Below are 17889 nucleotides of genomic sequence, written 5' to 3'. Positions count from 1 at the left end.
TCACTGAACACCTCTCTGTTTTATCACGGACTCAAACTGCCAGCTTCCTGGGGACCACAGAGCAGATGGTGCAGCCCTCATGTCAGACATTTACCAAGGAAGGAGCTTCAAGGTCAGTGGAAGAGGCAATAAAAGACACATGGCATCTTCAAGCTTCACAGCTCCTTTCTCAGTGTAAGTATTAGCAGAAGCTGTCTTTGATGTGGAGCAGAGCACAGGGGAGGAAACCTGATCCCCAGAATGAGCCAGAGCACAAACTTCATGTATTGACCAAAAGGCTAAAAGCTTGAAATGGGAGATCTTGTCCAAAAGTATTCTAGGCCCCCGGAAAGGCAAGTCGTTAGGGCACGCCAGTGGAAGAAGCAGTCTTCCGTGAGCATGAAGAGAGCAAGTTGAAGGCTGAAGAGAAGAACTAGCATCAAAAAAAAGGCACAGGGACAAAGAATGAATTCAATAGAAACATCCAAATGGCACCTTCATCCAGCACAGCCCTAGCATCCTGGTGGGACAAGAGCTTAACCAGCTATGGGTTTGCAATGATGGTGAATGAAGGTACTACCTCTGTCAGCGACCACCCTCTAGTGACTGATACCAGCATTTCAAACTGCTGTAAACTGGTTTGGAATAAAATTTTTCTTGTGCTCTAGGGCAAAGGGACATTGCTCCCATGGACAGCAGCTCCACCTTTGCTCTTCTTGTGAGGTCCCAGTGGTGCAAGAGCCTTGATATGCTCAACCCAAGCAGAAAATCCTCAGCAGCCACTCATTTGTTGGTCTGACATTAAATCACGTCAAGTGAATCGGTTTGTCTTGTACATAATTTTAAGGCAACTTTGCTTCGCAGTTCAAATCAAAAACCCACCAAAATCAAAACACTTTAAACACCAAGTGGAAAGGATTAAACATTTATTTACATACAGATACATATGTAAGCCATTTCTAAGTATAAAAAAGACATTACAAATAAACATGAAGCATCATACATTCATCATCCTGGTCATCCAAAATACAGTCCTTTCTCCACCCCACTGTACCACACTTGACAACAGGAACTTAAAAAAAAAAAAACCAAACAGACAAGTCAAATGCTTCTGACGGTCAATGATTCACAGTTTTGCCAACACCTATTCCCTTCCCAAAGACAGCACTACCCCAGCCACTCCAGCTCCATGGCCCGACCAGACATAGTGCATTTTCTCCACCGAAATGGTTGTGCTTGATCAACAAGAAACGCATCCTCTCCTCATCCTTCTGGCCACGTGTTTAGGAATCGAGGTTCTTGCTAAAGTTCTGTACATTGTGCTAAGTTCAGAATTGTTGGGGAAAAGACAGCAGACCTTTGTGGGAAAAACTCCAACCCAGGAAATTCCTTTAATGCTGTGACTTCCCTGGCATGGAAGCTGCAAATAAAATGCTGCTTTTAGTGCTTAAGCAGGTTTTTTAACAACAATTCAAACTACAGTTGATAGTATAAAACATACTTTGTTCATGCTGTAAAGAGAATTGTGTGCTTCCGTATGGATTTGCTAGTAATCAAAGCTGAGAGCAATGCAGGTCTTCTTCTGAGGAAGTAAAGATGCCTTTATAACAGCGCTAAAAACGATCATAGCTTTCAGGAAAGAGGAAACATTTTAGACTCAAAAACCTAAAGGTAATGCAGAGCACGATAAACTTGTCAGTTAGATAACATTACAAAGGGAAACAAGCCAGTAAACATAAAATTAAAACACCTACTCAAAGTATTAATGAATTCAAATGAGAGCTGGGTGAGTCTTTCTGTATAGATCAAAGGCAGTTCAAAAAAAATCTCCCGATCTGCAAATTCACGGAACAGCCAAATATGTGCAGCAGAACAGAGCAAAGTGGAAATAAAAGAGGAGCAGAAAGAGCCTTGTCCCATATTGACAGCTGAGTGACTGCAGCTGCTCCAGTCTCAGGGCTTTTTATTTTTTTTTTTCCTTTTGTAAACAGCTGTGGGGAATAAAACGGATGTGACATATCTGCAGTGCATCTTATTATGCTAAAAACCATGGCACATTTTAAAGTACTTCTCTAATATCCAGAGATATACTTGTCACTCCAAACCAGCATAGCAACAAGCGCTGGGCTCCCTCCACACTCTCATTAGACAGCCTTTACTCTCCAAAGCGTTGGCTTAGGAAGTCAGTTTTTCCCCTTCAGTGCTGACTGTACGTGGAGGCCAGTGGTAAGGCTCCTTCCAAACAGCCTGCGAGAGCTGAGGCAATGGCAGTGCCCGAAATTGCGGCGGCTCTCCCTGCCGTAGACCAAACATTTTATTCTCACTCCATCAAAATGTCAAAGCAGCATTCCCCTCTCCTCCGCTTCCCCCTCCCTAAGGGCTTGGCTGCTGGGGATGCCACGGCCATCACTAAAGCTCATGCCAGTGACGCAACCCAGACCCTCAGAGATATCTGCCCCACCACCCAAGTGACAGCTCAGAATGACTCTCCTCCTCCACAGGGCCATGAGTCTCCCTGGATGGAGAGCAGCATCCACCTGCTCACCAAGATTTACTCACTCGCACCAAACCCCCACCGATTCCCAGCATCTTACAGGACCAATACAAGAGATTCACAAGGGAAACAATCCTGTAAGCAGGATGCCCTGGCTGAGAATGGGCTTTTGGAATTAATTAGCTTTATAGTCATAGCAAGAAACTCGAGGTGGCACAGAAGAAGAGCCACAGATGCTCTTCCTTCTAGCTAAAGTAGGAATTGGATCCAGTGGTTCATGCAACCAGGATTGTTTCCAGTCTGAGACCTCCACATCACTCGAGGCACGAGCGATATTGGGAAGGAGCAGATTCGTGCGTGAAAGGTACTGGAGGAATGAGGCTTTGAAAAGCTCCGAGGTTTGCATCCATGTGACGCCAGACATACCAGAGCCCTTGACCACTGCCCATGATAGTGTCAGAGTATTTCTAACATCCCCACTCCCACAGGGAACCATGCACAGCTAGAACCATAACTGACACAGGTTCTGGCCATGTCAGGTGCCTGCGGACCAGGGCTGGACTCCAGAAGATGCTTGGCAGGGACACGACCACGGTCCACTCACAGGCGTGCATGTCCTCAGGAACATTACCCCAAGATAAGCAGTAGCAGAAACATTAAAGGTGGCATCTGCTTCTGGAGTTTAATTGTAGCACTAACCAGAGCTAAAATTATCTTCTGAGCTTGCTGGAAAACGATAACGGGTTCAACAAATGTGATCACATCCAGGAAGCACTAATAGCCAGTTATTAATGTGGAAACAGAGACAATCTCCAAGTACAGTACAGCCAGCTCCTGTTTATCCAGACAGATCAGCTGAGCTGTTAACCCTGGCGATACTCTTAAAACCAGTCTCATTTTTCACCGTCAACATTTACAGCCTAAATGACACTCATTGCCATTTCAGTTTCTGCTGTGCCTGGGTTATCTGCCCCCAGTTACCCAGCTGACTGCACCTGGAGGTGCAACCATTAGAAATGAGCTTTTTTCCCTGGATCTGTGGCCCCTTCCACGGAAAAAAAAACAAACACCACACCCAGAAAACACTCTCAACTCCCACGGCACAGTATTCGCTTCTGGTTTAAGTTACAGCTCATGCGCATGAGGGGAAAGGATGTAATGGCACCCATGGGTGACGACAGCCGGCAATCTGTCTCAGCTAGACATAGGACAGTACAGTAAAAGGAGGCTTTGGGTCAGTTTAACGAGGTGGTGATTAGCGAGGTAAGTCAGAGCAATGCAGCGGGCTGCTTTGGGAGCCTTGCATCACGGTCAGCACAATTATCCTGCTGTCCGTTCTCCTAGCCAAGACAAATCCTGAGCTGAGGCAAGTGGGAGATCCGTAACCCTCACGGTACATTTACCTGCTGCTCCAGTGGATGATCACATCTCAAAGGCGCGACCAGTTCCAGCTGAGGCTGCTTTGCTGGGGATGCACTCACTACTCGCTTGTAGGAAACTGAGCCAGTGTTTCCCCACCACTCCTCATCGTAAGGCAAAACTGTCCTTCAAAATGACATCCTTTGCTGCTTGTGAACAGTAACCAGAACAATTATCGCCCACAGCAACAAGGGGACAGACTTGATGCAAGGAAAGCGGGTGGCATCGACTCAAATTTGTTCAGATAAGCAAATAAAGCTAGAAACGGAGGAAGAAAACTTCCTGATCTAACACCTTTCACGGGGTTTTCACTACTAGAATTGATTATAGAGTATTTCCTTTGGCTCCAGTGGGTTTTCTGGTGAGCCCTTATGTACATCAACATTTCAGAGAGTTTCCATACTTGCTTACTAGGAATTCACAAAGTGCCCTCTAGAAACACCTTTCTCTAACTGAATTAACTCAAAAAGGTCTTTGTCGGTAGGAGCAACTCATTTAAGGGTACTGGGTGCTTTGCTACTGAAAGCAACAGAATGCAGAAGAATTTCAGGTGAGACTCAAATTCAAAGCATCCCTTATTAAAGTCCACAGCAATCAAAATCTAAGTCATAGATGCATTTTTTTAAAAGAGGACGTGATTGAGAAAATCCTGAGCTAGCAGAACCACCTCTTTACTCTGCATTTGCTGCTCCATGGAGAGATCCTTCCCCCTGCACCAAGGGCTGCGGCTCTGCCTGCCCCACAGCCGGGAGAGGGTTTCTGTGACTACGTCTCCAGCCATACCCGACCCCGACGGCCCCCCGGGTCCCCGAAAGGCAGCACATCCTGCATGTTTGCTCAGCCTCTTTTCATAGCTGGAGAATTTCACCTATTTTCCCACTGAATTCAGCCTCTACAGAAATCATGCCAGCTCAACATCTTGATTTACAGACAGGTCTTCATCCTGAAAAGAGAAGACAAATGGAAAAGCAGCTGAACAAACAGCAGTCCTTAGGGATAATGAACAAGTCAAAACCCAGTGGGTCTGACCATAACTAATTGCACCCCTTGTCAGCAAATCTCGGGAAAGCCTGTTCTCCCGTGTGTGTGCACCCACCATGCTTCTGCACCACTAATTTCAACTTTCCCTCTTCTCAAATCACTGTCTCCTGTGTCAGCCTCAGTCTGCTGCTATCATTACTGATGCTGAAGAAATTCAATAACCATTAACCGCTAAACCTAGACTAGCAGGAGCCAACTGTTACCAATACAGCTATTTCCAAAAAGACAAACAGCACCAGCAGGCTGACAGATTTTAAGGGCTGTTTCATGTGTTCTACAGCACAGAACAAAGGATCTTGCCTGACAATTTGTCATGTGTGGTTTTCATTAAATAATGATCACAAAGGCATTTAGCATCCAACACAAACACGTATCTGACTGCACGCTCAAACAACTTACCTGTAGATCAAATCAGGACTTCACTGTTAGAGGTGGCAAGAGGCACCCATTGTCTCCTCCTTTATAGAGTTCATAATTCCACTTTTTCCATCACACCTCTTTGACCTAAGGGCTTTCTTTTTTCCTAGCACTTGGTCTCATGGGGAACACGCACAGGAAGAGGAGGGAGTCATGGCATCTCCCAACAAACTTGCAGTGAAAATACCCAGTGCAAAATACCAGCCAGTACCTCACCGCGGACCTGAAGCACAGAACGTTTAGGGGTTTACCCAAGATCAGCCTGACTGAATCAGTGGCTGAACCAGAAAACAAAATTTAGACCATCCAGTTTTCAGGAGTTGCTTTTACAGGTTTGCAAGTGTTGGCCATCCAACATTGGCTTCTGGTTGGAGCTACTTGTGCTAAAAAGTTTAAAGAAGCATTCTCATTATGGGACTACTGTAAAAATTAACACTCAGCCAGAAATAAGAAGATTACTCCATGACTGTGAACATATCACCCTAAAACCACATCGAAATCTAGCAACCACGCTAAAAGCAATGCCTTGCTCTCCTGATAGTAGAGAACTTTTCCAGTCAGTTTTGGCCCCATCGTATCAATTCTGCACGGCTTTTGGATGCTCGACCCAGCAAGCATCACAAGGCTTTTACTGGCAGTTCTCTCAAAAATCCCCTCACCTAGTGAGGTGCTGGCCATAGCTGGAGAGATGATTGTCAGCTAACTGGGATTTTTATTTTTATCTCCTTTTATTTTTCAAGACTTTGATCACTATGCCACAGCTCTAAGTTGTCATTAGCAGTTGATAAAGCTCCTCTTCTAGTTGAGAAGCCTTCAGCAAGTGTCCCAGACTGCAGAAAAGATCAGCCCTCATTGCTACAAGGAGAGGTGGGTTGTATGCACTAGAGAGATATTCGAAGGTGTACAAAAATAACTCCTGTGAAGGAGTTACTACAATGAAATGTAACTTCTTCAACAGGTAGTGTGTTAGTTAACCGCAGCAAAAGAGGCTACAGCTTTGGCTTACGACCTTATAAAACAGTGCACATACCACCATTGCTTCCTTTCAACTTCTTCAGTCTACAGAGAATAAATTTTGTAAGGAGTCAGCTCAGATTTGTCCCTGGAGAAGTCAGATACTTCACTGTAACATCAGCCCAACTGCAGCACTCCACCCCGCTGCAAAAGCACATCGCTGGCTGGAAATGGACTCCTTATACAGAGAAGATTTGCTAGCAATAAAAGGAACCAACTCTTGGAAGTTGGTAGGCAGCTAGTCTCCAGAAGAGTCACCTACAGGCTAGGAAAGCCCTGGAGAGAAAGACATAATCTTCTAGAAACCTCAAAGTGAATATCCATTAAAATGAAGTTAGTTTCTATTTGACCAGTTCAGCTTGTTCGGCCATGACGATGTGTTAGAGTTCAACCTCCAGAAGTGATGCGAGGAGCACTTTAAAATGCATTTATAGAGGTACTCGGCAGGAATGCACAGTACCTGCCTAGCTTTGATGCTGTTGGAAACCAGGCTGAGGAGCCCAAAGACCTTTCCGTGGGCAGTCTCCTCCCTTCTCAATTAACTCCATCAAACAGCCCTGCCCTATCCGTTATCAATGACATGCTGACAAGTCCAGCATCCAGAGAGTAAGGACTTTTACAAATTAAACATACATAGTATTGATTTTTAACTTGGGTGCTACCTACATGTAATGCTCTTAGCCCTGCTCCCAAGAGCTACCTGAAAGCTGTGCAGACCCGGCTGTCTCAGAGACGGGTGGTCTTCACACACTCAAATGAAGCTGCATTTGGCACTGTGGGGAGTGCTCAGGAAGGACACTGCTCTTCAGCACAGGCTGCACCATACAGTCCAGCACAGCAGAAGCCACCAAGTCCCACACATTTCTGAATCCTCCGGATTACACCATAAGCAGAGCCTGAAGAGGACCAGGGCAGGCCAGCGCAGCAGATGATGTGTCCCCCAACATCTCACACTTACAGCAGCACTTTGCCAAGTGTTACCTAAACCACAAACCATCCTTGTACCACAACTTTTACATCTTCCTTTTTACCACTAGTCATAAAAGAAGAAAGAGACTTAAAGAGGAGCAAGAAAAGATTAAAAATGGCGATATGACACACCGATACCCCCTCTCTCCGACACAGAGTCAGCTCCCCATTACAGATCAAAGGCACAACATGATACAGCCCAAAGAAGCTTTTCCAGGAAAACATTCTAAAGCATTTTAAAATGCCTTTTTTTTTTATTGTTATTCTTTTTAAGAAGTACTTACTGGCAGCTTTTTATGTCAATACAAAAGCTCTGTTATCTTCAGTAAATGCCAAATAATATTAAATCGATTAACTCTAAATTACAGCGTATCACAGCCATGTAATTGCCAGGAGAGATTTATCCAGATTAGCTAAACTGAACTCAAACTTCTGAAAATCATTTTTTCATGTGCACATTCACTATCTTCCAATGTCGCTTTAACAACAAAGTGTAAATTTGCAATGCGTTATTCGCATATGGCACTGGAGGTGTAATGACACACCAAACTCCACAGAGCTTCCAAGGTTTGGGGTTTTGTAGAAAGAAATTGCCTGACGTTACACATCTGCTGGAGTCTGAGACTAAGAGTACAAAGCATCAAGTAAACGAAATGACTCTGCAGCCCTGAACCTGAAAGCTCCTCTGGCAGAGGGACGAGATGCCAAGAAGACACTTTCAAGAGCTTCCTCGAGAGCAGTTCCACAAGGTGAGCACTGGTGGGTCACACACAGAATGATACCCGTTGCAACCCGTCGCTATTTCCACTTAGCATAAAAAAACCCCTCTACAAAATTGTACGCCTGCCTTTCAACAAGAGTTGTATCTACACGTTGTATTTTTAAGCCGGACATATTGCAGACTACCACTTCAAGCTGTGCTCTCTTTGAACCCTTATACACAAGATTTTAGTCATGTCTGGTGCGCTTCTTCCAACTCCACCAATAACGTTTCCCAAGGCTGAGGACATTATTAATTAGAGGAGGGACGGTTAATTTTCTTTTTTTTTTTTTTTATTTCTGGAATGTCTTTTCATCCTGTGTTGGATATCAAAGCAGCACAGTCCTTCCCTGCTATGTTTAGGCCTAGAAAAAGAGGTAACAAGATTTTTTTTTTGAATGAACAGTGCTTATTAGTGTTTTTTCCTAACTGATCTAAGTTACACATTCAGAAGACAGTAATCTAGTAAGACTACGTTTGGTCTATGGAATATTTGCCGAACTGCTAGCACCAAAGGGAGCAACTGAGCTGTATCCATGTCTTCTTAAATCTGAAAAATGTCGATATACGTAGCTTTTTTTTTTTTTTTTTTTAATTCCATGTTCATGAAAGTGCCTGTAGACAAGAGACGTAACACTATTTCAAACACCAGCCCTCTATGAAGACACACGGGCAGACGCTATGTACACATCCTAAGAGTTTACTCGCTGGCAGCCTGGAAGATTGCCAGTGTAGTCCAGAGTCAGTGTTCCTTGTTGGTTTTTTTCTTTCTTACTTTTGCCTTAAAAAGGACCAAACACATTTTTCTGCAAGAGAGATTCTGATCTCTTCAGTATCTTCTTCAAGAGAGGCTCCTCTAGTCTCCCACAGAAGAAAATACAATAGCTCATATTCTGCATGACACGAAGCACTTGTGCAACTCTTCTCTTCCTAACCTGCTCCAGAGACTGCAAGAAAGGTGAAATTTAAACCATGTTCTATTCTGCTACGTTGCCATGCAGCTGGAGCCGTCAGCCTGCCATGCTTCCAGGTCTGCAGCCTGACTCGGGGTTAAGTCAGATGGGTCAAAGCGGCAGGAATTCCTTTCAAGGAGATAAATCCCAGCAAAAAAATCCTCTTGGCCCATGGCGGAAGGGGAAATCACATGCCAGCTCTTTAATTAAAATTACAGCAAGTCAAGTAGCTGATGCTTTTCCCCTCTCCTGGTAAGGGGGATGAGACATTGTTCACAAGGGTGTTCTGTCGTGCCTCGCTGATCAGCCGGCAGGCCAAGTCCAGGAAGAGTTTTTCCACATTATCCGATTCTTTCGCCGAGGTTTCCAGATAGTACATGTCCTGCGCTTCGGAAAACTCTGCAGCTCTTTGCTGGGAGACTTCCCTCTTATCAGCTAAATCAATCTTATTACCTGCATTGATAGAAGATTTTAGAAAGAGAATTAATTTGACTTCCAAAACAAGACAAACAGAGGTCGATAAGGGACAAAGAAGAGTTTGGTGGTGTATCTACGTACGGACAGTGGTTTTGATGTGAAAATCTTAGCGCTTGCTCTCCCCTCCAAATAATGGATTGCCTGATACACCTGACCAAGTTCCTTTAATATCAGCTCATTTAATGGAATATGCCCTGTGAACATCCAAATCAGTTCGCTTTAATTTAGCACCAGTGCATCTGTTTGCTGCTACGAACCGACATTAAAGGATTTTCATTTTAATATCTATCGAAAATTCTCCCGTTCTTGCTGGGGAGCACTTAAAATGTCAATTATAGCACGTGAGATGCTAAACGTGATATTTCTCATGTCACTACAAGCTTTAAGAGAAGCCTGGCATGGAAGGCTGCTTTCCTATTTCAATATTCCCGTGAAGGATTTGGCTGTTGATGCTGGGAGAGGGATGGGTTCGGGGGCACTCACAGAGCGAGGTGGGGTGAGAAACCAGCCCCTTCCTTTGGAGAGTTCGGCTTAGCAGAGAGTTGATTAATGCCTCAAGCAAGCGTCTGATATGATTATACCCTATTACTGGCCACTTCACTTCAAACATGACATTTTTGCCACAAATTGATCTTATGAAAAAGATAGCAGACCAGGACCTGCGATAACAGGGGGCTGTGTCCATGGACTCAGAAGGTTCAGGAGGAAACATCTTCTACCAGCAATTGTGTGAGAACTAGTGTGAGGAAGATTGCACTTCCACTGGCAAGCTGCATCTCATTACCCTCCTCTCATCTGAGGTGCCCTTTCTTTCTTGATAAAGCAGTTTCTTGGACCTGAGGCATACACTGAAGTTACTTTTCTAAACAAATTATCACTCAGCACAAGCAGTTTATGGGTGTCACCCTCTTCAAAGTGTGTGTTATGGCTGCTGTCATCTATATTTTGTGCTGTAGATGCTGATAATTAACTTAACATTCCCTGGAAATTCACATATGCATTTTTTACTCATTTATTAACTATTTCTGCACCATTTGTACTCGTGCAATACCCTTTGCATGGAGTGTAATGAGTTCCTTGCTTAGAAGCTCCTTAAATCCCAGGGCTCACTTGCAATATCACTGAGACATGGAAAGCTCAAAAGATTTTTAGAGCCACCTTAAACACACTTTACAATCCTCCAGCTTTTTCTTTATACAACAAACTATTAAAGGAGATGACGACACTGCAGTATGAAACTTTTTGGCTTTCTCCAAGTTATTTTTCCTTTGTTATTTACATATCCTTGGGCCTTTAAAAGCCACGTCCTAACTATCAGATGCTGAAAGCAGAGCATGGAAAATCACAGGGAGGCAAAATAACCTTCACCTTGCTTGCAGCAGACAGATGACCCGAGGTCTACTTTAGCTTGAGTTGAAGCTCTACAGATGAACATAGAATTCAGTTATTTATTTTTAAGTTTTCCTAAAATTCATGAAAAAATATCCAGTTTTCCAGCTCTATCCCAACTGTGTGTGCTATGATCCAGACAACCATCACATCCTGACCTGGTTCCCAGATCCTGACCCACTTGAGACAAGACTTTGGTTGTCCCACAGCAAAGGGGGACAGCAACTGCAGACAACTCTAACTTGAGCAGATCCTTGTGTATTTGTAGAGATCCGAGCTGGAAGTCACAATGGAAACTGCTCTCTCTTAGCTCAGTTGGTAGCTGAACCGTCAACTCTTTAGTCCCATATGGGACCAAGTGGTGGAAAGCATCCACCTCTGCATGCAACAGCTTCAGACTTGAGACAAGGCCACACTCAGAGAAGTTGCAGTGGTGTCCAGAACATCACTATCAGCATCTTGGGGTTATTTGCAGAAGGAACAGTCCAAGCACAGGGCAATGAAGCTGGTGAGGGGTCTGGAGAACAAGTCTTACGAGGAGCAGCTGAGGGAACTGGGGCTGTTTAGCCTGGAGAAGAGGAGGCTGGGGGGAGACCTTACTGCTCTCTACAACTACCTGAAAGGAGGTTGTAGTGAGGCAGGTGTTGGTCTCTTCTCCCAAGTAACTAGCAATAGGACAAGAGGCAATGGCCTCCAGGTGCATCAGTAAAGGTTTAGATTGGATATTAGGAAAAATTTCTTTACTGAAAGAGTGGTCAGGCATTGGAACAGGCTGCCCAGGGAAGCGGTGGAGTCACCATCCCTGGAGGGGTTCAAAACAGTGTGTAGATAAAGTACTTCAGGACATGGTATAGCAGGTGGTTTTGGGTAGATGGTTGGACTTGATGATCTTAGAGGTCTTTTCCAACCTTAATGATTCTAAGATTAAAGCACCAGCTGCACCCTGCGCCCACCTGCAGTTACAATTCTGGTTGGCAACAAGACCTGCTGCACCCGTTCGAGCATCCTGCACCACCCGTTCACACAGACACCACGCTTTCCTCCCGCTAACGCCTCCAAAGCCCTGGCACGCGCAGCCCACCCCCCATCACGCCACCCTGCTAGGGACGAGCGCTGCTTACCCACTAGCACGGTTATGACCTTGTTGCTGGCATACTGCTCGATTTCTCGCAGCCATTCTGGGAGACACCGGAAGGATTCTTCGCAGGTGATGTCGTAGGTCAAGATTAACGCATTAGCGCTGCGATAGTAACTCTGCGTGATGGACCGGAATCGCTCTTGCCCTGCCGTGTCCCAGATCTGCAGCTTTTGGCATACAAGGAAGGAAAAAAAAATAGTTATTTAACTGTATTTGATAGCAGCACAGTTTTGACCTAAAAAAGCCTTCAGGGTGAAACCAATGCTGGGAAAGCACTTCCCTCTTCTCCCCTTTGGCTTCCCCTCCCCCAGCATTTTTTGTGTTTCCATTCCTGCACTTGTGGATTGAAATGCAAGGCACAAAGTCAGCTGGCACCGCGGCCAACGGCCCCTGGGAGATGCAGATCTGCGGGCTTTCACGCGGCTTCTGGCATCTCCCTCTGCTGAGGACAGAGCTGCTGGCCTGGGGTTACAACGCCGATGCTAGTGGGACAAAGTCACTTCTCCCGCCCCTGATGTCCAACCAACAGCAGCATCTATCCCAGGGAGAAATAAGAAAGCCTCTCCACTAGCTCCCAAAGCCAGAGTTATCCTAAGATGATGCACCGATGGGTGGAAACCACGGGAGTGAACAAGCAGCTCAGCTGAGGGCTGTCCAAGGACTCACCACGTTTCCTCTCTACACCTTCACCCATCTCACCCAGTTGCTTGCTGCCTGCCTTCCCAACACGTGGAACTGGTTGACACATCCTTAACTATACCAAAGAGGTCCAGGAGTGTTTGCCAAACCTTCTGCATCCAGGAAGACAACATACATTTCCCAATGCAAACTAAACTCATACTGTTGTTATAATTTGTCCATCTGATAGTTTTTAGTGGGTCATCAAAATCTCAGTTCTTCAGAAAGGCAGTCAAAGAAACAAACAATCAAAATTAAGCCATTTCAGCATAGAAGTGTGGTTCTCTGCTTCAGCTTTTATTTTTTTAAAGCATCCCTCCCTGGAATTAAAAATATGAAAGGTTGATTTCCAGCCAGAATCATGTGTACTTTGGGAAGAAAAAAGGTGAAGTATTTTAGATTTTTTCCATATATTCAGCAGTCTGCAACAGAGAAAACCTTATTCTTGCCCAGTTCCAAAGTCAAACTACGCCAGCTACTCATCATAATTGTGTTAGTTTGAAACGAGAGCTCCCACAGCAGCTTTCAGGTGTGGGGTATGATTTTGAAAAAGAGCATACTTGCAGAGAAAATAATCTGTGGCTGGTTCACAGCTCCTGGGCACCTTTGTGCTTAATCTCTTGGCACAGTTGCATTTAAATGGCTGAGCCTGGCACCTGTAGTTAAGTGACATACAAAACCGTAAGTGAAATAATTTGCACGTGAAATTCAGACAACAAATGAGTCCCCGTCAAAACAATCCAGCATCCAAACTCTGGCAGATGGAAAAAATCCAGATAGTTTTGTTGTTGCTCAGCTATCTTCTTACTGGCTACAGTCATGAGCCTACCTGTGAGCTGGGTACAGAAGGCAGGGAAGAGCCCCTGACCTTACAGCCACTGATAAACTCGTCCTGCACACCAAACGCACATCTCACACTTCACCTTAGTGATTATTTCTGCCAAATAAAGTATTTTTAGCAACCATTTTACTTGTATCATTCTTTCAGAGCGACCAAAGGACAGTGCCTAACTCAGCCTGAAGAAAACCCAGATGTTTATTTTCTTGGAGCCAGCTGGTGCTTCATGCTCCCCCAATTTTTGCACACACCTTTAGCTTTATGCATACAAACATTTCCACCAAATGCAGTAAGCTCACAGGTCCACAGAGCACAGCCCTCTGCTTGCAGCATGGAGGATGCTTAGCTTTGACCAGCACAATAACTGCCATCTACTTGGCTCAAATTTTGTAGCCTTTCAGTACACGTGTTGTACATATGTTTGGTTTTGTTAAAGGCCAGGCAGATCAAAAGCCCCCTCGACTGCACAGTGCTGCCTCAGCTCATCTGTCAGCGAGCTTTAGCAGCCACTCACATCTGATATGGCTCACACACAGCTTTCATGCCAGCAAGTCCCTCTCCGCTGACTTTCAAACGCAATTTCGAAAGCTGGAAAGTATTTTTCCCCAGAAATCTATAGTTTATTTTCAAGTCTGAAAACCTTTTTGGTAAACAGCTCTGCTCTCTCATCCTGGATTCCAGCAGACGCCCGGGGATGCTGCCCGGAACAGAAGCGGAGTCACAGCTCAGGCACCGTTAAATGAGCTAACAGTCAGAGAAGCGCCTCGTTTGACTGAGATGTCATTTTTATTGCTCTGTGCCCTGACTCATTCCTGCTTTTCCCGCTCATTAAATGTTTATTCTCACTAGCACTGCTTACTCAAGAAGTTTTGGCCACAAGATCACTCCCCGAAGGAAATTCATTTGCCGTTCAGACTCCAGAGGGCTCATTCAGATGCCCAAACACATCGCACTAAGCTGCCTCCCAAGCCTGGTCATTGCGGCTGAGCTCCGGCGACTCCAATTTACTCCACTGGTGGGGTCCGGAGAGGCACTTTGATTTAACAACTCATTATTTACTATGAGAAATACAGCTGGTACACCAGCTACCGCTCGCTAAGGCTCTGTGAAACACAAGCCAGCCCCCAGGTGATGAAGAGAGAGTTGCTTGGGCGGGCACTTGTGCATTCATCAGACATTTGCAGGGCAGCAGGGGCTTACCATGCTGAGGAGTTTTCATTTAGCTTGTAGAGCTTCCCTGAACCATCCTTGCCCCTCAGATGGCCCATGTTGGCACGACTGCTCCCAACTTTCTCTTAAGGAGTTTGCATCTGTAGTCCGACCTAGTCTGAAAACAGGGTTATGCCACGGGAGCAACAAATCAAGCACAGACAAATCCTTAGGGCGAGTTCACCTGTCCAAAAACCAGACTTCAGATGTAAGTGATGTTCCTGAGGCTCAACCTGTACTTGACAGGGAACCAGATGGTTGGAAAGGAAAGGTGGATGGGATTAATCTTTCTCCGAGATTGCTCTTCTCCCTTCATCAGCCAGGACAATCTTGAGACAGCTGGTTTAAACCAAGTACATATGGGGAAAAAACTAATTCCACCTTCAGTGCAGTACTTCAGCCATTTTACCAGCTGAGATCCTCTGAGCTGCTCCCCCAGAGCTGGTTTTGGCTGAAAAAAGCACCTCTGCTGTCCAAGGAGCTTGGACAAGCAGCATCCATGTCCTGGCCAACCCTGCTACGCCGGGCATCTGCCATGAGCATCACAACCACCAAGCTAAGCACCGACACCACAGGGGCTACACGTGATCCTCACCGCTTTCCTGCCTGCTGTGTCCCACCTGCACAGCGATGTGCTGAGCATTAACTTGGTCTTTATCAGGGGAAGGTATTTACACCTCTTGTCTTTCAACTGCTTCGGCTGGAAGGTCTTCTGGCCAAGGACCACCACTTGCCTTGAGTTTGTGCAGCTCCTCACGTAGTGGGGGTGGCAGCCTGCCAACGTGATCATGGCTTTTAAAAGCTATGCTAAACTCAGGAATACATCACCTAACTTTCTTCTTAAAAACCCTCTGGGCTGAAATACAGGCTAAAAAAAACTACAGTGGTGAAAATCTGTACAAGTCCACCATTTCCATCCCATCACTTACACAATCCAGCCACTGTCACACTGCTGCTTCTCTCTCGTTTGCTCACTATTAGATTTGATAAAGGCAGCAAGGGGAAAACCACTGTTTTTCACTTCACAGAATCACAGAATGGTAGAGGTTGGAAGGGACTTCTGTGGGTCATCTAGTCCAACCCCCCTGCCGAAGCAGGGTCACCTACAGCAGGCTGTAGAGGACCTTGTCCAGGTGGGTCTTGAATATCTCCAGAGAAGGAGACTCCACAGCCTCCCCGGGCAGCCTGTTCCAGTGCTCCGTCACCCTCAGAGGGAAGAAGTTCTTCCTCATGTTCAGACGGAATCCTCATGTTCAGACGGAAACTGGACGATGCTGCTGGATTTAATGCAGGCAGAGTAATTCCAGAGGCAGCTCAGGGACCCTGGACACCTTGACATTAGAGGCTCAGATAACCATACTCTTCCCCCATCTCTTGGGCACCACAGTAGCTCTAGTGAAATCTCTACTAATGAACGAAGCGGCACTAGCCAACATCCCTGGGTGCTGGAACCCACCCATGGATCCCATCAAACACGCAAGTGGTCCCCTGTGTGTTTTGGCCCAGGCAAAGTAGCTCTCTGCTCAGTGATGTTCAGGCTCCGTTTGGGAGTTAGCACGGGGCAAGAACAGTTTCCGAACAGCAGTTTGGTTGCAACCACCCTATATTGGAGGGTGAAAGAGTTAACAATACGGAGGACATTGCCCTTCTCAGTTCAACCTGTTGACTGAAACACCAGTATTGTGACCACCTCTGCTTCTCCCAAATCCATAACTTGACAGAAGTGGAAGATGACCCTTCGTTGTGCAGAACCACTGAAGTCCAGAAGCCTGCTCTCCCCAATGGCTGTCTTGGGAGCTCACAGGAGAAGACCTTCACCAAGCACATCCCAGTGGGAATGCAACAGATTCCTGCTTATCAGACATGCCGTGAGCAGAGGGTGCACTGAGGTGCTTCTTTGCTCAACCGCAGCCAGGCATGACCTTAGCGTCTCCTAAGCAAGGACAAAGTTTTGCAAGATCTCCTGTTCCCATTTTCTCCCTTGGAGCAGGTTCACCGTTACAATCCTGATGGTAATTGTGGAGAGGGGCTCAAAGATCGTTAGAGCCCGCATTGGCTGAGCCACGCCAGACAGCCCTGCGCTTCCCCGCGTGCCTCCCAGCAGCAAGAGGGCTGCAGCAAGGAACCTCAGCTGTGGTACTGCCACGTGAGTTTACACTGAAAACCATAGGCTCCTACCTTTACTTTTTCACCGTTTATCTCCACAGTTTTAATCATAAAGTCAACCCCAATCGTGGCTCCTTGACCCGGTGGGAAAAGCCCCTGAAAGGAAACAAGAGTTTCATTAAGCAAATTTCTGTAGCAAGACAAAACTCTCTGGGTGCCAATCCTCACACTTTTCCAGCCTCAAAACTATTCCTCCCTCATCCCCTCCCCCGGACACTTATTTCCATCACATTTAGAGAGGAAAATGTAACATTTTCCCAGCAAAAAGGTTACCATAATTCAACCCCACAGCATTTTCCCTGCCTACACATCCCTAGTCATGTAGCAAGTCGTTGACTTCAGAGGTAGGAAAACAGGAGAAGCAAAGGAGGATGCATACAAGAAAAAAGAGAGGGGAAAAGCCCTTCTGTGCAGCTGGAAGAGGCAGGGGAAGGGTAGACGAGGACCCTCCATCCTCCTTCTCAATGCCTTGAAAGGGGTGGGAGCACCCACATGGGATGAGATGCCTTTGCTCCTACAACCTCACGCCTTCCCTCTCCCCTCCACCATACACCACAGCACGGAAAGGCATTTCTGGCAGCTCCCACCGCCAGGGTCACATCGCTGCACAGCATTTCAGAAGCAAAGCATGGAGCCAGTCACTACTGGTGCCACAGCAATGGCAAGGGCATCCAAAACAAAAAAAACCCAAAACCACAGCTTCTTGATTTCTGGTGTCCAGGTCTACAAAGTCGTGTTGGTTTTGAGGCACATCCATTCCCTACAGCAGCTGGGCTGCCAAAGCACAAGCAGCAGAAGTGGCCACAAATTTCTGCGGTTAACCCCTTGGGGTTGACTAGCATTATTGCCACCAGCTGTCACATGCGGTTGGAGAGTGTTTAACATCACCACAGCTTTAAAACTAAAATTAACAGTGAGGGGGAAAATTGCTGACAAATCCTAGTGGAA

General features: G+C 45.9%; 1 protein-coding gene across 2 annotated transcripts in view; it reads right to left on the bottom strand.

Annotated features, from left to right (window-relative positions):
* Nucleotides 1-917: 917 nt before the first annotated feature.
* The window catches only part of RAB30 (RAB30, member RAS oncogene family), a 61490-nt gene continuing 44518 nt past the window's right edge, over nt 918-17889 (bottom strand). For both annotated transcript variants that reach the window (XM_075417089.1, XM_075417099.1), the window contains exons 3-5: nt 16954-17037; nt 12034-12217; nt 918-9499 (exon numbers count right to left, since the gene is read on the bottom strand). In XM_075417089.1, coding sequence (XP_075273204.1) covers nt 9249-9499; nt 12034-12217; nt 16954-17037 — 519 coding nt within the window. In that variant the 3' untranslated portion in view covers nt 918-9248. The remainder of the gene's footprint in view (nt 9500-12033; nt 12218-16953; nt 17038-17889) is intronic.

Source organism: Opisthocomus hoazin, chromosome 1 (genome assembly GCF_030867145.1).
Source record: "Opisthocomus hoazin isolate bOpiHoa1 chromosome 1, bOpiHoa1.hap1, whole genome shotgun sequence".
Taxonomy (NCBI): Eukaryota; Metazoa; Chordata; class Aves; order Opisthocomiformes; family Opisthocomidae; genus Opisthocomus; species Opisthocomus hoazin.
Note: the sequence above shows the minus strand (reverse complement) of the source record. Positions and strands in the feature narration are given on the sequence as shown.